This window comes from Micropterus dolomieu, linkage group LG01 (genome assembly GCF_021292245.1).
Source record: "Micropterus dolomieu isolate WLL.071019.BEF.003 ecotype Adirondacks linkage group LG01, ASM2129224v1, whole genome shotgun sequence".
NCBI classification, from domain to species: domain Eukaryota; kingdom Metazoa; phylum Chordata; class Actinopteri; order Centrarchiformes; family Centrarchidae; genus Micropterus; species Micropterus dolomieu.
The window spans coordinates 27,078,552-27,102,409 of record NC_060150.1 but is presented as its reverse complement, the minus strand read 5'-3'; the positions used below and the strand labels follow the sequence as shown (position 1 = coordinate 27,102,409).

The following is a 23,858-nucleotide window of genomic DNA, read 5'->3' as shown; positions in this document are numbered from 1 at the left end:
AAAACATGTTTGTCTAGAAATCATTGTTTCTTTGTGTGTGTGTGTGTGTGTGTGTGTGTGTGTGTGTGTGTGTGTGTGTGTGTGTGTGTGTGTGTGTGTGTGTGTCATCTCTAAGCCTGTCATGTAGGATAATACTTGACATTAATTACCCCCACAGACTGAGGTGAACGTCATTAGAGCCCTGAACTGGACGTGAACCAGCCGTTACCAAGAGGGGGCAAAGTCTATTAAATGGCATTATTGGATCTTCAACCTAATTTAAGAGTAAACACACAATGACTGGCTGTCTGGCGGCTATCTGTGGTTTCTTTTCTCAATTCCCGACCTCTGAGAACGCCTACAGACAACGTCCAAAATAAATGAAACACATTTGTTACAGAGGAATACGGAATGTATTAAAAGCTACTGGTGAGTTTTGTTGGCATGGTCTATGTCAGCAGAGATGTTTTGCAAAGAGGAAGATCAAACTTTTAACAGTGTTGGGAACGCTACTTTGAAAGTGCGGTTTTACAAGCTACCTGTTACTTACTGCATGAGAACTTGACTTGCAGCAATGATTCCCTCATGAGAAATAGAATTTTATTAACTCAAGGCACATAGAAAAAGTAGTTTGAAACCCCTGTTGCCAACTTCACTTTTTGGTTGCTGAGAATGTTCCTAGAAGTTTCCAGATGTCATCATATAGTAATTTGCATAAGTCTCCCTGCCAGAGCCCTCCTGCTCTTATTGAAAGGAGGGGGCTGTGCTGTGCTGCGGGACATGCTGTGACAACAGATCATTTTGAAAGCAGGATAACTGTGCAAATGTTTCTGCCATGGCATCAGCCATACTGAGAGCTTTGGAAGTGAGACTGAAACGTTGTCAAACCCAACACTAAAGTTGTCAACAATAAGAAGGGTTGATGTGTAAGAATAGATACCTACATAGATTACACTCTATGGCAAATGTGATTTGATCACCATTAAATGAATGCAAAATATCAGTAATTTAACAAGTCAGCATCACTGACCAGAGGACATTAGTGTAAGGTTCTGTGATATAAAAAGCTGCCGTGCTGTAATGTTACTGATTCCTGACTGTGGATTGCTGAGTGCTGTTCTGTGTCTTACCCTGTCCCAGAGACTGTCTTCCCAAATGTCCCTTTACAAGCCGTAGTATTTGTGATGGGAGTGAAGGAGGAAGTCAAGTGAAATTATTTTAGAGACCACGCAGGAAGGAGGTCTGGGTGGGTGGATGGATGTATGGTGGATACCTCCTTGGACCTCCAAGGGGTCATTTTTACCACCAAATGCAACTGTATTGGCTATCACAAACAGTAATGATATAGAATGTGTTATTTAGAATAATAAGTAAGTAAAAACTTAACTATAATTTAGTTTATGAAGCTTATTCATTTTACTCAATTTAATTGCAGACAAGCAAATACATTTTTAAATTTAGTTATAAACTGAACACAAAGAAGAGAGATGGCAGGGATGTTTTATGATGTGAGCATATTACAGGTGAAGGACATGTGAGACACTGAGGTTAAGTGAGATGCTTCTTGAAAAGATTAGTGTTTGACAGAATATTGGAAAGCAAGGGTGTTATTTTTTCTGTCTGGAGAATAAAGGCACTGACAAACACATGTCTATCTCACCTTTATTTTTGTGAATCAGCCTCATGATTATGCTGTCTTCATTCCCTGGCTACCCTGCAGGCGGTCACAAGAAACACTTAGAGTAGCATTCAAAGCTCCACAGTCTTGTCACAATATTAAATACGCACGAGTTGCGGCACAGCGTAAGCCGTGATTAAAAATGCGTTGCTTCCACCACTAAAACATGTCTCTGGTGTATCAGATGGAAGCTTAGCACCGGCATATGCTCGCTGCAATGATCCGCCGAAGGCTGACAGGTGGTTACCCAACTATTTGCATAATTATGGCTGTAACATGCAGGCTGCTAGAACGTCAAAAACAAATCCATATGGCCGTTTGGGAAAACCCAGATGATTCACACCACAGCTCATGGATATACTAGACATCAGCTAGATTTCTCATTGAATGTTTTAACTGGAGTGTGAAGTTGGAGCAACTTCATTCCCTCTACTTGTTTTGGCAGTGCTGATTAAATATGAGAACTTTGTACTATAGTATATATTATATACTATATTAAAAGTTTTAGTTTATAGATTGGTCAATGTGGCAGCTGCAACATCGACCAGTGCTTCCTGTGCAGCTTCTTGTAGATGTGTGATGGCTGGGGTATTTTGGTTGTGAGACCCTGTTTCAACCCTGGGAAATATTCCAGAATCTGCTTCAGTCAGTAGTGCAGTTTATAAGAACGACCCTTATCTTGAGAGTCACAAATATATGAGCAATTTTGCTGCAATTATGATGTTATTTTTGAGGGTGATTAGGCTGAGTAAGGGGTTGGATAATGTTTCACATACATCATTGTTTCTCATATTTACATTTTTTATAGCTGTCTGGGTCATTTTCCAGCTAAAAATATTTCTACAGTATATTTATTTCACTATAGCAGGACTCAAGCCAAACCAAGCCTATCATAGTTCAGTTGTACAATGTTTCTTTATGGGGTCGATAGACTTTAAGGAAACAGTATGTATAATCGCAACTTCACATGTCTGAGCTGCTGTGTAGTGTAGTCAAAGAGGTACTGTAGGGGTCTTACAGCTAACAGACTGTGCCACTGTTGGACGGGTGAAAAGTGATCTGCTCAATACATGGAAAAAGCTGCAAGTGGTTTGATGTTGCTGTAACTCTCTATTCCTCCCTGTGTCCCCTATTTTTCTCATACCGCCGCCCCCCCCTTTTCCCTTCGTACCTTCCACAGACATGCCTCTCCATGTCCGTCGCAACAGTGATCCCTCCCTGGCCGACATTGCTCCGGGCGAAGTCCCGGTTGGTCCAGAGGAACCGTCCAGAAAGAACCCAACTCGCTGGTCCACAACTGCTGGCTTCCAAAAGTACAACCACAAACCAAACACAAGCACTGAAACTGCCAGCCTGGAACAAAAGGTAACATGTAAATCTGGTCAGTGATGCATTGGTAATTTAAAATGTGTGTCAAACTTGACTTTTGACTACTATCACGAGAAATACCTAAAAAACACTACATACCATGAAATGCTATTTATCTCATAAAGGTTTATGTGAATCTAAAAAGGTGTGAAAACTGAACAGAACTTACAAAAGATTGCATTCATTCTGTATTACACCACTGTCAAGACGTATTAAAACTAAAACTCACCCAGAAGTCATTCTCCGCAGTGCTGCTGATGTACTGGTATTGAATCAATTATAATGTCAGAGAGATGTGCTCTGAAATCTTCCAAACTCCAGCAGTCTTTCTGTTTTTAAATTCCTCACTGCTTTCTTCCCTCATTTTCATTCCTTCTCTCCTCTGCACCCCAAATCAAAGAAACAACAGTTAAATATGAAACCTGTGCTGCCCTGCTTGCAGATATGCAGCAGTGGCATAGATATTCTTTATGTGAAACTAGTTCTTTCTGATAACACCCCTTCTTGTCTTCTAAAAAGACGAGCAGATATTGTTAAACACTTTCCCTTTGTTCCAAATTCACCTTTTCTCAGGCTTTTTAAGCCTCTGATTATAAATCCTGAAAAAAGCGTAGCTCAGGTACATCCTCCCTATGGCTTCCGAAAGAGAAGGGAAGCCAATTAACTTGGCAAAATGGCCGCCCCCACGTGGTTCTGACAGACCTTGACTTCTTGCTGAGAAAGAGATATGTTCCCAATAAAACAAGGAGGTTAAAAAAGGGAGACGATTGAGTGCTTGGAACGTGACACGGTACACCTCCACGTGATTAGTGTGTCTAGAAGCTGTGTCTGATAATCCTATTTAAAGACACTTTAGTTGTCAGAGCCTCAACAATGTAACAGCACACTCCCAGGCAGAGGGTGGAGAAAATAGTTGGAGGTGAAATGGTTATTAGACCTTTCATTTTGTCAGGATGGCTTCTTTTTTGGCCCATGTTACACTGAGCAAATATGTTAAAATGTTTGTTAAATCCAGGAGCTTGTGTGCTCGAAAAGAATTGTGTTGGCTTCCCGCTTTGTTTGCTTTGCACTATTGGATAAGCAGGGTTTGGGTTTCATATTATGACAAAAAGTGATTTGAATGGATTACTCCAAAAGTCAGCTTTAATTGAGACTTTGCATAATTGTGAAGATCCTTTATGGTGCTTGGTTGATATCTGATTGAACGGGACAACATTAATGCTGTTCAGGTTGTTGTTGTACAAATTTTGGAAATAAAGCATGAATGAATGTAATGTTAAAGAATCCCACATAGTTCTTGACTCCCATCTGTTGCAGGTGATCAGTTATCTGAATTAGATCAATTTCAATCATCTTCCTGTCACTGGCGAATGTTTGAAAAGTAATGAGCTTACATTTGGAGGCTGTCATTTATTTTCAGTCTGTTCAGTTTTTGACAGGGCCATTAGATTGTTTCAATAAAATAATCTTCAATATCTTTTTTTATGCGTCCAACTGTCACATATTTATCCCCAATCCAAGATGAAGTCTATTTTTATGCTATCAACAACAGATGTTGAATGTATTAGTCAGCACTGACTGAAATATTTATGCCCTGGCACAAACATTGTTCTCAAAGGGAAACATACATCAATGATTAGCATTGCCAAAAGAGCATATGGATGCAAGCCATACACTATAGCGTCTCCCGATTGTCTGGAGTAATTTCCTTTACACACTATAGCAAGTCATGTTCTGTTCAATTCCCCATGAGTCCAGTTATGGCTGAGTAAGGCTCGGTTCTGCTAAATCTCCACAATATGAGCCAGCGGGAGTGCTCAGTCATCAGCTAGGACTGTAAAGTCATCACGTCTCCAAATGACTTTACAATAAGTCACGTTCTGGGTTCTCCACGCTTAGCAGTCAACTAAAGGGATTAGGCAGTGGATATAAGCCTGTTGATTTACTGCTACCTCTTTGGTATCTGGGTTTCTCTGCATTTTACGATCTGATGTGTTGTAAAAGTTTGTGGAGAGAGGTCCATTGTCATGCCGTGTTGCATGGCGGTGACCGAGGTCACGATGGCTATCAGGGGCTGTCTCGGTAGAGCTCACGTGTCCGGCTGAGTTTTACAGTCCTGTCTGCATTGCTTCCTCAGGTCCCGTCACGGCACATTCAACTGCACTAAAACACACATGGCCAATTATAGCATGCAGGGAATAATTGTTTGCTGCTTTTTTATTACGCAGTGATCATAACTTGTTTTCTTTGGCCACTGTTCACCTCTGCGACTGCCTATCATCCTCCCTCTGATTCTGCAACAAGACCCCTTTTTAAACTCTTGTCTGTGTTCTTTTGTTGTGTGATGTAAGAAATCCAAACTTCGGTTTCGCTCTTTAGCTGTTCGTATCTCTTCAGACCTCAAATCCTTCTCATTCTTTTTGTCTGTCTTGGTGAATTATTGTTTCTGCTGTGATCCTTATTATTATATTATTTGCTTTCTTTTTTATTTAAATAGCTACTGCCACCATGACCTTCAGTTGCCGGGATTTCAATGCCAAGGCTAGAATGTCTGGAATGTAATGTTTTTGTGCTTGTGGCCAAGTCTGCTGGTGTTTGACATTACCTTGGCAGCAGCATTTTGGAAGGTGTTTTTTTGTGTAATGGAAGAGCTCAGCTGTGGCTGTCTAATTATAAGAAGCTCTTATTAGCGGCTCAGGTTTAGCTATGGGGAAGGGTTAGGGGTAAGGGTGGAATTGAGTGAGACTTGAATGAACAACCCAGTGTTGGTGTGTGGCACAAGTCCAAGATAAACTAAGTGCTATCTATCTATCTATCTATCTATCTATCTATCTATGGGCTGGGCAAGTTAACGGGTTATTATGGCGTTAATGCATTAATTAATTAACGCCGGCAATTATTGTATCTCAAGTTAACACAGTTTTTATTATTATTATGAAAGTCTGCTCACTGGCTCTGATTACACATACAGATCCATCTCACCTGGAACAGGTTGTGTTCCAAGTGAGATGGATCTGAGTGAACCCAGCTGTATATATGTATATATGTGTATATAGCACCAACCTACAAAACTTTATGTTAATAGGGCAAAAATATGGAGGATGGATCAGTCTTTAAATTTGTGTTATTTTAGATTATGCACGTTCTCATTTCTTTGCGGCAGCAGTGGCATGATCACTGTAAGTAAACTATTTCTTCTGATAGTAGCTTCTGTGTTATAGTCTTGCAGGGATGTTAATAGCTCCTCCTCTTCCTGTACCTTTGCAGGGTAGAGGGGGCCATGCCTATCGGAGTCTTCCTCGTGATGCGAGTGGCTGGACCACTCAGTTCCAGAGAGAGATGACTCGATCTTCCCTCAGTGCCAACCATCCAATGGTGGACAGATGGCTTGACCGACAGGAACAGGTATGGAGGTGGACTTAATGCAAGAAACCCTACTTGTCTGAAAACATAAGCATTGCAACTAAACCTAACCAATAAGCTAAACTGGAATTATAGGGATGCACTGCCTTGACAAGCTAGACTGTGTCCGCTCCTATACTGACCTAACTAAGTAGGTAGTGTATTGGCCATGATATGACCAATCCACATTCAATACAGTTTTAATGTAAATGTCTACCACTTACATTCATTCAGTTATCAGTGGCCATGGTTAATTTTAGTTTTTAGTGTCACAGCAATTCCTGGCCTCATGTTACCTTGTTTAAAAATGATCTCGATCTAATTTCCACTCATTGAGGCAGACAGATTTTAAATTTGGGAGAAAGAGAGAACATTGTATTGGTTTGGTACTCTGAATCAGTATCAGGAGTGAAAAAATTTAATTGTGCATCCCTGTGGACAGTACATATTGTATGTCACACTGTTTCTTCCGGTCAATATGATCTGCATAAACAAATGGTTTTCATGCCCACTTGCCCTAATTCCATATCCCACTGAGTGACAGTAACATGTAACAATGCCAATTGGTTGAGACATTAATCCAGAGCATCATAAAGTAGTATGAGTAGATATAATTCTTCAGCATGGCTTGACCCTGGGGGTTTGTACCTCTCTCTATCTGTAGAAAATCCATGTCTGTATGTTTCACACTATGGTTTCACACTACACTGTTTGTGTCTTAATACATGATATCCTGCCATAGTGTTACAACAATGGGAAGCGCAGACAGATGACAGAATAGTGATTACAACCACACTGATTGCTCTGCCCAGGCTAATTTGAAAGAGAAACAGTGACTGACATCATGTCATATTTCTGTTCTACGTAACGATACTTTTCATAAAGTAGTAACAGCGTACATTGTTAGTCATTGCAGGCTTGTCTCCTCACTTCACACCTCCTCGCTCTGTTGGCACTTTGGGATTGTCTCACTCTGCGCCTGGTCCCTCTACTCCTCAGCCTGTCAGAGTAGAGAAAAAATGTTCCCTTTAAAAGTTATTAAAAGTGACAAAGGCTCTCTGCAGGGAGAGCAGACATGACCTTGGGAAGCGTTGGACACAGTGAGGTCCCTGAGAAGAAGATTTCTCTCAACTTGTCTGTCACTCCGCTCATCGTTACCTCAGCTACCTGCTCTAACCTATGTAGGAGGTGTTTAATCAATCCCTTCTTCAGGTTACAGAATAAGAGCAAAAAAAGTTGTGAAACACTGAGGTATAGAAATAGCAGTAAAGTGAATGCACAAGTAATTGAGGGAATAATGAAAAAGTCTAAATGAAAAAGTGACATTCAAGCTGCCAAACAAATTGCTGTTGGCTTATTTCGCAAACAGTTTTCCTGTGTTGTATTCCATTGAGCTTGCCAGGATTTCACACCTGAAATTCTGGGATACCCTGCTCTGGGTTTCTGGGTGGTCTGTCTGCCTCTTTCTATTCTCATTGAAAATCATCCTGGCCAAGGTTTTGTATAATTTTTACATTTTACATCTTTTAATTCTTATGTGTTCTCTTTAAGTATTTGTCTGTTGCTAGACAGTCGGTCAGAACAAAGCAATCTAATGAAAAAGAAGCTTTTTTAGTGCAGCTTGTGTTTTGTGCATCTGAAGCTGCAGGATTGCTCTATTAGGATCTGGACGATCCACAAAACACTTAACATAAAGTTTTCTGGGCTGTATAACCCTTGATTTGAGCCCCATATCAGAATGAGATCTGGATCTGGACATTTATATGGATAGTGACATCTGATCCACGGGGCTCCACATTTACACATGGTATTATTAAACATTCTCATTATCTTGACTTGCCCTGCATGGGATTGGATCTCAATAAGCAAATTAACTGTGGTGGAAAGTAACTGGTGGTAAACTGGACCCTCTATCCACAACTGTTTCGCACATTTTGTTTGATTGTGACAATAATTTCCATCATTAGTCATTGTTGAACTAAATGTAGTAGAAAATATTTCAGTAGTTTAAAGAAGACACACACAGTGCAACATAGGCATACATTTGTTAAAAAACTGCCACAGTGCGAGTATAAGCGTCCACACCGTGGCTAATTCTTGTTGCTACCTGAGTATTTGTAATCTGACAGCTGTATGACTAAGTTGATCCACAAAACACAAATCCGCTCATTAGAGGTGACACAGTGTAGGTTTCAAAGAGGCACCTTGTCAGATAGTTGTTTCTTTCCTTGACTCACCGTATTTCAGTCTTGATCGCTGCCTTTCCCTCCCACACATGACTGTTTGATATTTTGTTTTCTTTGTCTGTTTGATTGGCGTGCAATGCAGCAGCATTGAATTGTAAGGTAAAAATACACAGCGTGGGTTAATTAAAAAGAATTGTGATCAGTGCTCAAACACTGGTGGAGATAATGAGCACACACACACACACGCACACACACGCACACACACACACACACACACACACACACACACACACACACACACACACACACAGGGCAAGGTTTTAGGAAAATCACTCTAATTAGCAGTTGTTTGTTTATCATGGATTATTTATCTCTTGTACTTTATTGTTCTGCTTTATGAGTAAACTAAGAAAAAAACTGAGAAAACTAAGAAAGGGCATCACAGAAATTGCTGTCTTTTCACAGAAATAACTGACGCACAATTTACTTTGTACACTATATGTATACGTGTGTGGGTGTCTGTGTCATTCTCCTGCAGCAGCTTTTCTTAACTTTCTTCACATCTACATGTGTAGATGCTATACATTTACAAGTATATTTACACATCTGAATCATACTGTACCATAGGTTTCTATACACTTTCTACAATCTTTTCCTTTAAAGCTAGGTTAGGTATTGTATTTCACAAGCATTTTTGTTATATTTGATGAAATTCTCTTTACATCCCATCTGGTATCTGTGGCTGTCACAGGCCTACCTATCTTCCCACACTCTGCTCGTGCACTCGCTGCCCATAAAAATGGTGTTTTGGTGGAGTGGCTTTGGAGGGGGTGGGATATTTTTGGTTGGTCATTTTCAAAATGTACCTGTCTCTTGCTAGTTTCTTCAACGTTGCCTACCCTAGCTTTAATGGCTGATGTAGGCGAAGCTGCTCTGTTGTGCTCGGCACCATTTGGTACACTCTTAAAGTGCTTTACTTCACCATTTATATTTAAGCAGGCCTTCCCAACTCCTGCTATTTAGGAATGTGAAGTCAGGCTGACTTAAACGACACATTGACTTATACACTTAAAATGCCTAAGAGGTTCTGAGGAAGTTGGACGACGACACCATTAACTGTACAATCTGTGATTCTGTCGTCACCACGAGAGCCCAGACGTGATAAACTCAGAGAGGGAGCTGAAGTTGTGTTGCAGAGGAGCACCTCTAGATGCTGGAGTTGTTTATTCAGAATATTATTTTAAATCACACAACTTGAAGAAAACCGAATCATCCTCTAAAACACTGCAGTTTTGTGGGTGATTGTGAGTTAATTCCCCCTTAAATCTGGAATCTATGATAAATCTTGATAACAAGAAAATGTTATGACTGTCGCCCCCCTAGTTATATCTGGAAAGTAAATTCACTTTAGTGTCAAACGGTTCCAATTTGAGAATCAGAGTGCTCTAGCTCCCCAATCCCTTGCCACCCTTCTGTACTTGGACACACACACCCTGCCAAATGTGGCGTTGAAAAAATGCATGGTCTATCCGCCCATATACGCCAGGGCTTTATGAGTTATTCTTTATATAAACAGCTGACATTAACGCTGGCCTATTATCCCACTGATGAATGCTAATGGACCTTCCCACACAGCATCACGCACACACATACATACACACACACACACACACACACACACACACACACACACGGATCTGGCTGAGTGCCTCTCCACTGTATTATTTTGTGGCCTTGGTGAGGCACTGGAGGCCATTATCATGAGCTGTACCAGAGGCAGGGCTGACACCAGCTGTCAGTCATAGAGGGATTTAACCCAATCAAAATGGCTCACATGAAGATAGACAGAGATGTTTGAAGTGCACCCCAAAAGGTCAGGGTTTAAGGGTTTCAGAGACAGTGATGGGCAGAGAAACATTTTAGATACTGATTATCCTGTTTTATTTATAAAAACATTTTTTAAATACATATATATATAGTCTGACATCTATTGATTTGGTATTTGCTGGCTTACAGTATGCTGCCGTTTGTTAAAAATGCTATTTCAAAAAGTCATGCCCATAACAAACTGAAAGAGAAAGAGATTTAGAGAGTCAGCAGGAAAACTAAAGTGTTACATAACAGAGTCAAAAACCTGTTTGAGTGGAGACGCCTCTGATCAGACATCTTTGATCAAGCCTCCAACTCTCAGAGTGCCTCCCTCTCTTTGTTGTCTAAATGAGACACCTTGTCTGGCTAGTTTTAAAGGAAACCAAAGTGGCAAGGTGCCCAGCCAAATCATTGCGCCAACAAGTTAAGAGGAGATGAGTCCGTTCAACTTGCTGGAAGAAGAGAGCAAGGAGCAGTGTGAACGCACTTTTTTCTTTTTATAGTCTCACATCAAAGATTTCTCACCAAACAAACACAGATTGGCATTTGTGAACTGATTCGTCAACAGAATGTTATTTTTCTCCCTTTTGTTCTGCCTTTCTCACTTCAGTTTGGAGCCAACAGTTGTTTTGTGGTTTTGCTGGTCTTCTCGTAGTGCAGCTTTACTTTTGTAATGTTGTTCTGTTGGCTATAAAATGGCTATAAAAAACAAGCCTCAGAGAATGAGTATATGAATATGAATTCAATTTAGCAAAATCTCCTTTGGAAAAATGGATCCAAAGTGTTTTGGAACACTGTAGGCTTTCATACACTGCCCCAGTCAACATCATTATTGCCAGAGTTAACCAAATTTCCACAAAAGAGGTGGCGAGTGAACACCCAGGTTGACAAAACAAAACAAAAGCAAGTCAGCTTTTTTTACTTGTTTGTTTGATTATGACTGTACCTGCAAACTGTAATGCCAAACTATACTTAATTTTCACTAGTTTTATTAGAAATACAATGACTACAGTGGCAACATCTCATAAGTTCTGAAGTAGAGGATCTAAAAAAAGGACACTTTGGAAAACCCTTGGGCAATTCAATTCTGCACCTAAGTTAGCATTTAATCCTCTGTGCTGTTGTTGGTGAGTGAACTTAGTCTACTCTCCTGACTAGCATGCTGGTAAAGCCCACAGTCTGCAGACCCTGAGGCTAGCTGCAGGCGATGTTAGAGCAGTTGAGCATGGAGAGAAAACACAGCAATAACCCCTAAACACTGCCTGCCTGACAAATTATCTCTTTCTTTCTGTCCCTCTCTTTTGTCTGTGCCGGTCTCTCTGAATGACTTAGATACAGGTGAGCTCTAGCTCCACACCCATCCACTGTCTTCATCTCTCTTCTCTCCAGTGCTGGTGCATGCAGTGGCTTCAGATAAAGCAGGTCGGGGGTTTTGTTGTGTTCAGGACAGCGCAGAAAAACCATCAACCCACATTCCAGAGCAGTGCAGTCAGTCCCACTGTGGTGTCCTGTGTCTGCAGAAAGGTCCATGCACTTATCTAGGACATGCATCTTTATTCTACCTGAACACACAGAGGAAGGACAGCTGGCTCCAAAAAGGTTGCAGGAGCAGATGAAAGCCGTGTGCATGTTTAGTCCATAGAAGAACACTTCAGTGGATCCATGCATGCAGGATTTACCGGGTCTTTTCAAATTGCTGCCCGGTGGGCCTGGCCAGTAGGTGCTGCTGTGTATTCAACATTGACCCCATGCACAAAGCAGTTCCTACAGAAACTCAGTTTTCTTTTCCTATTAAGTATTATCTCTGTTTGTAGCCCTCTTCCTATTTCTCTGTTTCTCTTTTCTGCTCTCTGTTTTTACATCGGCTTGAACAATTCATTTCAATCTGCTACCTGTAGTGTGTTTATTCCACCCCCCCGTGACTTTCTTTTAAGAAAATTACTTTTGGCTGTTAATTTGTTCAGTTAGTAGAATTATCTCACCTTTATTAAAGAATTACTTTAAGAAAAGATTGAATTTAGGACTGAATTTGATAATAAATTAAACAAGATGCACTTTTTTTAATACATGGAATAGCCTTTTTCCCTCCTCTGTGAGAATGAGCTGTGTAAATGGCAGCTCACCAGAGACGCTCCAGTCTAGCCTGACTGAGAACAATGTAGCCCTAAGCGTCATACGGGCCTCTCCTCTCTTAATTAGCCATCGCCGCTGAACCCCTGCCGGAACATCATGACCCCTGACAGCAGGTTTATTTCTCTTAAAGCCTGCACTGCTTTTTAAGCCTCATTTAGTACTGGTCTCCTCCTATTTTCACCTTTAATGGGCTTGGGCAGTTAGCTTTAGCATTGTACTGACTGGTAGTGCTTGTTGATTGGCCCAACCTATTGTTGTTGAGTGAACTTAAATTGAAAACCTCCACGCTTTTATTATTATTACATTCTTATTTTCATGAAGAACGATGTTGTTAGTTTATCCTCTACACTGCACTTTTTTATGCCCATTGAATTTACTGGTAAGTCCTGGACAAACGGAAGACAAACTTGCTTATAACGTGCTTATAATTAATAATGTTGTGTTCAGCCTTAGTCTGATTGTTTATGTCCGTCCCTCCCTTAGTACTGTTTGTCCAGTATTGAAAGTAACTAAATGCATACTGTACCACTACGTAAGTACAGTATTGAAGGTATTTTTACTGAATATTTTGATTAATACTACTTTGTACTTGTACTCCACCTGTTTCCTATGCGAAATATTACACTTTTTACTCAAATACATTTATTTGACAGCTATATGTTAATTGTTACTTTACAAATTAAGATTTTACATACAAAACAAAGGATGAGCAAATGAGCAGAGCTGTTAAAGATTAAACTACCCTCCTCAACCAGCTACAACATTAAAATGCTCCTTCATCAGTAATAATAATCTGATGATATAATATATAATAGTAAATCACTCACAGGGGTCATTTTTCTTCTTTGAGAACTTTGAGAAGTACATTTTGTTGCAGATGTTACTTAACTAACCCCTTAATGGATCTGAATACTTCATCCTCTGCCGTGTGTGTCATTTTGCACGTTTTATTCATTCATGTGCAACACATTTAAAGGCCTCTAAGAACTTAAAAATGATACAATAGGTCTCTCTGTGTGCCTTGGATTTACAACAAAGTCTGAATTAAATAACTTTGCTTATAAGCTATGTTTTAGCCACCAGCTGTCTGTAGAATCTTGCACACAGCTTGAAACAACAAAATGCATTACAGATTTTGGGTAATGTGGTTGTTAAATGAGTGTGTGTGTGTGTGTGTGTCAGCAGGTAACACGCAAACACACACACTGTTCGTAGTGTCATTTAGTTGATTCATCCCACAGCAGGGAAAATAGATTGTAAATGAGCAATTATAGAAAATATTGCTATTTAACATCTCGTTATTAACTTTACATCTTTGTTAGAAATTAATGGCAGTGATTATCACCATGAGCCTTAATGTGTGCGCATGTGTGTGTGTGATTTATATTGAGACCAGGACAGTTAATCGTCCGCCGGCTTTTCTACCCATAAGCTCTTCTCACTCGGCTCTCTGCGTCTATTATCATTCAGGATGGCTCCCCTCTCACCTTCACACACACCACACACACACACAACATAGACACACAGGAACAGACCGAGAATGAGAATGATAGAAATAAGTGCTTAACAATTCAGAACAACTTTCACAACTTAATCCCAAGCACATAACACAGCAGACAAATGTAGTTCCCAAGGACAGCAAGTGAAAGGGCTGTCAGCAGGGGACTGGAAGAGAGACAAAGCTGAAAATGTTGCACTATTCAGAATTGGGAATCAGCCTCTTTGGAAAGAAGAAGAACAAAAAAAGCTGTGATTCTCTGTTGTTCCATGACAAAGTTTCATGCCACGTTGGCCTTTTCTTTCCCCTCTAAGCAAGATCTCTCTTGTTTCGTGCTCTTCTTCATTTTCTTGCCTTTCTTACTTTATTGAGAACTATGGAAATTGTGTATCTCCTCTTATCTCGTCTGAACAGGAGTGGAGGCGGCAGACATTTTTTGGAAGTTGCCAAAACTCTTCTCTATCTGCTGTACTATAGCCTGCAAATGTTTAACCTGTCTTGCTCTGCAGGTGGTGTGTGGATGTGTGTGTGTGTGTGTGTGTGTGTGTGTGTGACTAGACAGTTCAGATTAGAGTTTGACTGATTTGGGCTTCAGAGGGCTGATAGTGATGTTTTTTTCAAGTTCCCGAGAGCTTTTTGTGCCATCTTTCAATTTTGACTACTTATATGCAAAAACTTCCCCCAGAGAATAAAAAATTATTACTTTTTCCATCAGAATGTCATCGTTGACAGGATGGAAAAGCCTCTGAAACAACATTTGGGAAATAAAAGTATACAACAAAAACAAAACAAGTGAGGAAAGTGATCATTGGAAGTATCATCTTGATTTATTTCTAAAATGACACACAAACATAAAGGTCCTTTCTTTGTACTGAGGCTGTCTTTCTCTCTCCTCCTCTGTTCCTCCTGTCAGGTCATTAGTAGTCACTGAGTTAGGGTGCTCTTCATCTCTCCTCATCACTATTTTTCTCTCCAAAATATGTACTCTTTATCTCACTACCCCCCTTTCAGTCCCCTCTCTCCGTGGTTAATTGCTGCTCACGTCGTTCTCTCTTGAAAATTCACCCCATCACTGCAAACAGCCCTTCAGCAAGGTGCTTTAGTTGTAAACACATCACCTTTTTATACAAGTCTTCACTTCAAAACATTGAAGGCGCGTGCATTACCTCGGTGAATCTCTATCGTCTACCTCTCTACCCTCCTCGATCCTCGTTCCCCTCTTTTCTGTCCACACCTACAGCACCTCTACAGTATCGGGGTGGCTATCCCTCTTGGCACTGCTGGTTGTGAACGTGTTAATTCTTGATTAGAGTTCACGCTTTCGCCTTCTCCGATTTGCTTCGTGGAGTGAGAAATCACTTTCTCAATGAGAATAATTGAACACGGGCAGTGGGGTGCCAGCTCATTACCCACAAATCACAGGGAGCAGGGACACCTTAGCAGAAGACAATAATGACTTCAGGGAATAAAGCGGGGCCCCCACCATTGCGCCGAACCAGCGTGGGCAGTAGAGAACAAAGCTGGGAGAAGAAGATGCACGCTCTTAATACTGTTTCTTAAGGTGAAGTCATTTTGTGCTCATCTTCCTACATTTTCAGTTGAATCAGTTTACTTTTCTCAGAAGGAGCAGTGTCTAGGCTTTGGAGGGAAGTGCTTAGTCTTTTGTTGGAGGAGCATAGCCAATATTCAGGCAGGGTGTTGAATATTGCTGTTGTGAAGTTAATTACACCCAAGCCAACTCTGGTTGGCAGCCAGGACTGAAAGATGTTTTCCTCAAATGATCATTCAAACACCATCAACACCAAAACAGGAATCCAACTCAAAGGATAAGAGAGAACCAAAGATATGGATACTAATAAAACTATATTAGCAACAGCTACTGCTACAACACTAAGATCTTTTTGTGGCTGACACTGATGCTCTAGATGGACTTTGGTGATTGACAGTGCTGTATTTCCCACAGTGCAGAGTAATTCACTCCTATTTATTTGATTTCTTTGTACTTTCTCACCCTCTCTTGCCACTCTCCGCACAGTGCCAAATGAGTCCACTCTGACACAATGAGGGCCATTGTCACAATAGGCTTTTCTCACTGTTTTATAGATCCCATTAGGGGACCAACGCTTTTAAGTTGCTGAAGGAATGTAATAAGGCCCTAGCCGACAGTAAACATCCACATCTTGGGGCCACAGAGAAACATGAGATGGAGCTGCTTCGCCATCTTGTCTGAAGAGTCCTGTTTCATTTGCATCGGCCCGAGAACAAAAGCGGTCACAGTTGGATGCAAACGGAGAGGAATGAGGTGGTTTCGTTTCAGAGCCAAGGAGGTGGAGGGATAAAAAGCCTGTAAAGAGAGAGGGTGAGTAGGAGAGAGATGGTAGTGAGCCAATCAGTCTGTTTCTGTTCCTCCCATACAGATGTAGCCATGGTAGCCAGCCACTTTGTGCTGAACCACAAGTGGTATTATTGTGATTCATTCAGATATTACTGTATTCTTGATCCAGTTTTATATCAATGTTTGATAAAGAAAAACCTAGAGCAGCATATAAAGAATATACAGAGACACGTGTAAAAAGCATAAAGGTTGTAAAGGCCATGCTACCACATCATGATAAAAATGATACCAAGTAAAACTTTAATTAACAACCCCTGCAATACCAGTGTGTGCACACGAATTTTGAAATGTTCTGTCAAATTTGTTTTTTCTTCACTCATTCAATACAGTATGAAGAAAAGTGATGTGTCTGTGGTGAACGAGTCAGCTCTATGATAGGAGCCATAAGATCTGGCTCCCTTAAAAGAGGTGTAATTCCTAATGAAGAAGAACTTACTAAGACTCTAAATTTGCTTGATATAATTAATAATCGTAAACATAGTGTGACTCCTTTTTAAGGAGACTGATGTTTGTCCGCTAAATCTAAATTCTTGGATGTTGGAGCGTCCCACCAACACATTAATTTACCACCTGGAATACAAATTATATCATGCTTGACTGCAGTAGCTTACCATAAAAATGTACAGTAGCTTTCATAAAGATGTTATGTTCCCAGTGTTAGATTACCTACCTCAAGATAGATTTAATCCTCATATTTCAATGAAATAAATGGACACCATCTGCTGTCTGGAATGTTTGAAAACATTGAAAATCTGAAAAACTATAGCAAACTTTTGAAAATCTTCTGCACTAAAACATGCAAAATCATTGGATGCTCACACTGAATTTGGAATAGCTCAGATAGAGTTAATGGCGTCATTCTAGTAAGGCGCACCACCTGTAATGGGCCGCGCTTCTCCCTGCAGAGCAGTTTTCCATTGGAATTTTCTCCTCTTTATAGTCTAGGTATACGGGCCATTGGAGCTGTTGTGTAGAATAGCACCCCTGCTAAGCTCCATCATAACACACTCTGATATTCCCACATGCATTCATGATTTCAACCAGAACCATGCTGACAGCCTTTTCCATTTAGAAAATGGTGGAGCGGAGAAACATGAGTTTGTTTGCTTGTTGGGGTTTTAATGTGTGTCTGTTTAGTTGGAAGGTGAGACACCTGCTGATATGATTGGCTGAGATATGAACAGATATCTTGATATATAAGAATGCCTATGGGTGCCCGGTGTGTACTTGGTTCTTGTGTTGTATGTGTGTGTTTACGCATGTGCAATGTTTACATGCTGCAAATTGTCTACCCATACTCCAGTCGCTCTTGTTTGTTGTGACACAGATGATTTCCGTGTGCTCTTATCTCATCAGTGATTGCAATCACTTGTTGTATTTAGCAAGTAAATTATCTTCAGCTCTAACTAGCACACTCCTTTGATCATTCGATGTCTTGTCTGATCTTGCACAACTTATGCAAACAAAAAATCCTTTTTAATATTAAAACAAATACAAGGATGTTCCAGTTTGTTTGTTTGACCCAGACAGCGCCCCCTACATCACCTTATCTCTCCTTCCCCCCTCTTACCTCCATTTCCTTCCTCTTTGCTCCCTCGTTTCCACTGAAGCACGCAGCCCTGCCACCCACCCACGTGGTGTCCCACCGTCCTGGGTCCACTAGATTGCTGTGGCTGTGCTTGAGTCTGTGGGGACCTCTCTTCATTACTGGCCCGCCACAGGCCCCTCATCTCCACACGGCCCTCTTCATTTAGCCCTGGCTGAGAGCAAGAACTCTGCCAAATAGCTTTCTGTCTCCCCCTTATCCAAGAATTCCAGCTTCCAATTAAAACGAAATGGAAAGCACACCCCACCTCGCCCCACACTGCTCCCATGACGCCACAGATGAGCCCTGCACTCACCACCCACCCCACCTGCTCAAACAAGGCAGCAAACAACGGCTGATCTGTGGAATAGACCGTTCACCCCCTGTAATAACTCACTGCCATGTGTACCAAAGCTTTATTTTCCACTTAATCATTCGTAGTTCAACATCATTCACCCTCATTCCCTCTTCTTCATTTCTTCCTTCTTTGTGTTCTGTGCATTTAGAGTTTGAGGTCACAGCATCTTAAAACATCCTATAGAAGATGGATAAGATTCTTGTGTGAATAGCTGCTCTCCACATTTTTCTTCCAAATGCTGCCATTATTACTTGCTGATACAACATTTGCATCACAGTAACTGTTGTATTAAATAGTTTGGATGACAATTTGGCAGTGCAGTGAGTGTAGTTTATTGGCAGCCACCGTGCTACTCAATAAGTATGATTCTGACTCGCATAATTGTAGGAGCAGCTACTAAAAATAACAATAAAAAAACGAAATGTATTTAATTACAATCAGATCTGAACCACGGGTGCTCTCATTGAAATTCAAACACCCTCAATTATTTCAATGGGGGTAACATTCACTCACTGACCTTCACAGTTTGAAAGATGGATTAAATGTTCTGAGCAGTGGAAAGCAGACTGTCCTCCCACTCAATAAGCTCAAAATGATGATTAATCTGTGAAAAGCACCACAGAGATCTGTAAAGACCTGGGATTCAGCTGGGACTGTCCGCTCAGTGGGGCTACGCATCCACCCCACAGGATTATCTGTTAAGAATCACCTCCTTTCACCTAAACCAGGTGTCTGGAAAGTCATAATATCCCATTTGAATATTTTTTTTATATACACAAACTCTAAATCTGCTTTAAACAACCCTTTGAAGTTCAATTCTAATGCAAAATGCTATGCACATTCCAACTCTTTGAAACACTTCTGCTGTATTCAAAAAACATTATTCACAGAGCTTGTAAGAGTAAGAAGTGCTCTGGACAAAAGCCGGTGACGATAACTCAATTTGCAGTAATTCCTACCCGTTTGAACCTCCGGCACTCTGGTACAGGAGCAGTCTGCTCTGGTTGCGGCTGTTATTGATGAGGTTTGGGAAAAGTCTTGGGCCTCTCTGTCCGCTTTGGGCCTTTGTTATTGACCTGGTGATTGATTTAAGCCCTCATAATTAGCAGGCCTAATTTAATTAAAGTGCAATTTAACGATACAGTGGGCAAAGGCAAAGGCAGCCGTGTCATTGATAGATCAGTCCAGGCCTGATATGAAACAGGCGCTGGCAGATGATGTATTCCACACAAAGCAGGTCTCCCTCTGACGGAGGCAGAGACAAAAGAAGAGACAAAGACTGTAGTGGTGAGACAAAGAAGGAAAATGAGTGGAGTAAAGAGAGAGAATTATCAGTCCACAAGCAGCGCTGTTCATCTCTCACCCCCACCCCTCCACACTCGCCGCTCTCTGTCCTGATGTGGACAAATGCAGCCTCACATCTCTGATCTAATTTGCTTAACAGCATTAGGAACCTGTCTGTCCCTGTAATTTGCTTCAAGTAAATTCACGTCAGAGCCTGAACTTTTATGAGCCAGAAGCCATGTCTTTTCAAAACAAAGCAAAGAGAGACAGATTTAAAAGCTGGAGATCTTTGTTGATCAAAAAGAGGTAAGGTAAGATAAGGGGAGGTATAATTAACATAGCCAATTGGGAATACAAGATGCCATGCATATTATTGGCATGAAAATATGTGAATGAGAGAATGAGAATGGAGGTATATTAATAAATAGACAAATAAAGCATCATGTCACCACTACGGTTGGTTATCATTTTAGTTTTAGCGATATTGTGATTCATGTTATTTAGGATTATTCTCACATTCTACCCTTTATTATAAAAAGAGTAAATGATGTGGCATGGTAGTTTTTTGGTGGCTTTTTTAAGGTAGATAAAAACTAAAAATCTAAATGTTTTCTGTCTTGCCTTCCACAAGATGAATATTTCCTGTTATACACAAAAGTGCTAGTGTTAGCTAATTACAAGGCCTTATGGTTATGAAAATACTACAAAAATACTGCATTCACAAGTGAGACTATAAGCGGAACGCGGTGAGGAGCAAAGCCAAATCTTGCTGTCAGGAATGGATGAGTGGAATCAGAAATCTTGTTTCTGAACAAATCTTTGTTTCTTAAAATTATGGAAATGGTTCCAATTCAGAACAGGTTCCAACCCCACTCCCCGCTGTCTTAACCTAGCACAACAACACATATTTGACTCCCTCTCCTCATTATCAAAAGGAATAGTAGATCTAATATGGAATGCATGTGCTCTCCTTTGAACAAGGCTGGAGCCCGTGGGTGCAGGGTGTGAAATATGAAAGACAACACATGTCCTCATCAGAGGACAGGCCCTTCCTCGGCTTCTCCCCTTGGCACACAAACATAGTACTGTAGTATCGGAACCTCCCTTCTCTCTTTCTCTCTCTCATACACATAGAAAGCAAGAGATAGCAGACGCCAGGGTCACACTGCTTTGATTTTCTTCCAGGTCTGCAGTTTCCAGTCCAACAGGGAGCTAATAGTTTGCAAGCTTGTTTCAATTCAATGTAAGAGGGCCTCATACAGTAGGTACTATGCTGTACATTTTGTGTACAGCTGCCTTCACATCAACTCGATTAATTCTCATTGCTGCGTATTGAAATCACCATTAGCTTACATCATCATAATCCTTAAGATCATAACAGTATGAAGAAGATAAGAAAGTAAACTGAAATGGGGTTTTGCTTCTTTGCTGACACCCATTAAGTGCCATTTAGGGAACTTGTGGGCAGGATGAAGGACATCATTATGACCCTTTCATCATCCACTAACCAGTTTAATTCTTTGCCCAGCCTTTGATAATGTTCCCTCTCTCCAACATAAATGCAAATAAGTGTCTCATAATCTTAGTAGTTGTGACGTATTGGTTGTTTTAATGGCTGGTGGAGTAGGATGGGCTGGTGGGGGATAAAGGGTGCAGGCTAGTGGAAAGGGTGCGGCCTGGATGTTGGGTGCAACAGCCATGTCCGATCTATCTGCCATCGCCATTTTGGTGTCTAATTTGGCCCTAATGGCAGTTTCCACTGAGAGCAAGGGTATGAGGGATAAAATATCTTCTGTAACAGGAAGAATAATCCATGTGTGGTAAGTTTTGCGACAGCTATGACCCGGTCATCCTACACACTGCATATGCCATCAGCAGCTGGTGGAGGCTGCTGCTGCTCTGTTTTGAAGTGCCCAAGTTGGAATCATCTATAGTTCAAATTTAGGTGAAAGATATTTGTGTCCAATGCCATAATGCTTCTTTTAACTGCTGATTGAAAATTCTGGCTCCGTTTAAGATAGAAAAGTATTGGTAATTGCTTTGTAAGGTCAAAGGAACTTTAATAGGACTATTAGGAGTTATTACCAGCAGCTTGTCTTTGTATGTCAATGTCATTGTGCAATGCAGCGGTACTGTGAAGTCCTGTTTGGTCTTGTCTGTTGTACAGTGTGTAGTTGAACTGCTTGAACTGGAGGTAATAGCGGTACAATTATGGCCCCTTAACCTTTTGTGTGGGAGAGGAAAAACCTCTTCTGCTTTTTTCTTCTTCCTTACACCTCTGCTCACATAAAACAGATTATTTTCACATGTTGCCATCTTTTGTTATCTTTGGCTGGTGTAATGTTGCCATAGGGGCCATACGTTTCATATTTTTAGTTGGCCAGATCAGGAGGGAGGGCAGTCTTTGTAAATATTTCAACATACATATTGCTAAATGCTCTGGTGAAATTGCTTGTTTCCTTTCCAATTTTTTCATAGAGTGAACACACCACATTGTTCATTTTCAGACATTTCTATATCCTGTTCTTTGGCCTCCATTGTTCTGCTGGGCACAGGCGGTCCATTGTAAAGCTGCGTGTGACATTGACAGGGGGGCTTGTTCCACACATGAAGCTGTCACACAGATGTGGACCTCAGCCCTAAAGGAGGGGTGGTGGCCAGAAACACACCATTCGCTGCAACCTTTGAACCTGTCCTTGTTAAGCCCTTGACGCCAAAGACGGGCTCAGGAGGAAGTCCCCACCCCTCTCCCCCTTTCCCCTAACAGCTACATGTTGTACTTGTCCATGGCTAAAGGCATGACACACACACACACACACACACACACACACACACACACAATAAACGCACATGCTTACAGTAGGCGTTGTTTAGGACAGTGGTTGATGGAGGATGACAGCTCCTCAAAACACACCCTTTGCCCCAACCCTCCAGCAGTGGGCTTCAATATGTGTGTGTGTGTGTGTGTGTGTGTGTGTGTTTGTGTGTGTGTGTTTGAGAGTGTGTTCATAGCATTTTCCCTCCTGAGCAGACATCTGCTACCTCCCTTCTTCTCCCTTCTCCCTCCTTTTACCATTCTAACCTATCCATTTGAAGAGAAATAAGACTCTGCACTTTCCAGCTCTCAATTCAGTTCAGTTACATTTAGATCAAAGGGCTTTAATGGCATGATAGTTTCAAAAACATTGTTGCCAAAGCATCAGAATATAAGCGCACAATAACAGTAATATGAACATTAACACAATATATTTATATTAATTATGTGTAAACTGTATATACATCTCCCTTTTTCACTCACTAATCTAATGCTGCAGCTGTCCAATGGCCTCTAACCCTTCCTTTTGTTTCCCTTCATCGTTAAAGAGGCTGGTGGATTTCTGGCAAAAGAGTAGAACTCTGAGCCTTCCCTACTTCATGGGAGGAAGGGAGAGAGAGAGGGGAGGGAGGGAAGCAGAGTGAGAGAGAGAACGAGAATGAGAGCTAGTCATGAGTGCCATGGAGAGTTGAAAAGCCTTGTTGCTTCCCCACTCCACTGGTTACCAAGGGATCAACAGGGTGCTAAAAGCACTCAGGGGAGGAAGAAATGGAAGGTTTTAGAGAGAGGGAAAGGAGATATTCAGTATGATGGAGAGACAAAGAAAGAGAGAAGACAGGGAAAGTGGAGGGGCAGGGAGATTTGGACATATATTTAGCCTGTGTATCTCCTCTGCTGTCACTCAGTGTTTGCTTTGTCACTGACATGAGGATAGACAATAAGTGGGCTGGCAGTGAATAAAAAGGGAAATGGCTTCCTCTTCTGCCCCTGCTCACAAGGAGACACTGACCACTGCAATAATGACTCAACACTCAGCCATTCTATAAAGAAGTCGGCAGCTATCCTTAAGGACTTCACTGCACAAAATGTCAATCTTAACAAGTAATTATTTATCATGTTCAGTCTTAGAAGTGCTATGTGTTTGTCTGGTTAAAGCACAGACTGTCCAGACTCTCGGATAATGAAGAGGCTGTGCCCTTGCTGGTTGAATATCCCCATTTTGACTCTAACGAACCACAGTGGCCACTTAAGCACTGCCTCGTGAATCCAGTATCAAGTGTCAATCATGGGTTTGTGTTTAGTCTGGAA

General features: G+C 41.1%; 2 protein-coding genes across 4 annotated transcripts in view; both read left to right on the top strand.

Annotated features, from left to right (window-relative positions):
* The window catches only part of LOC123979295 (partitioning defective 3 homolog), a 387,436-nt gene that overhangs the window by 141,339 nt on the left and 222,239 nt on the right, over positions 1–23,858 (top strand). Inside the window, exon 5 of the mRNA XM_046063165.1 lies at positions 6,293–6,430. Coding sequence (XP_045919121.1) covers positions 6,293–6,430 — 138 coding nt within the window. The remainder of the gene's footprint in view (positions 1–6,292; positions 6,431–23,858) is intronic.
* The window catches only part of LOC123979218 (WD repeat-containing protein 37-like), a 1,096,407-nt gene that overhangs the window by 985,775 nt on the left and 86,774 nt on the right, over positions 1–23,858 (top strand). The window lies entirely within an intron of this gene.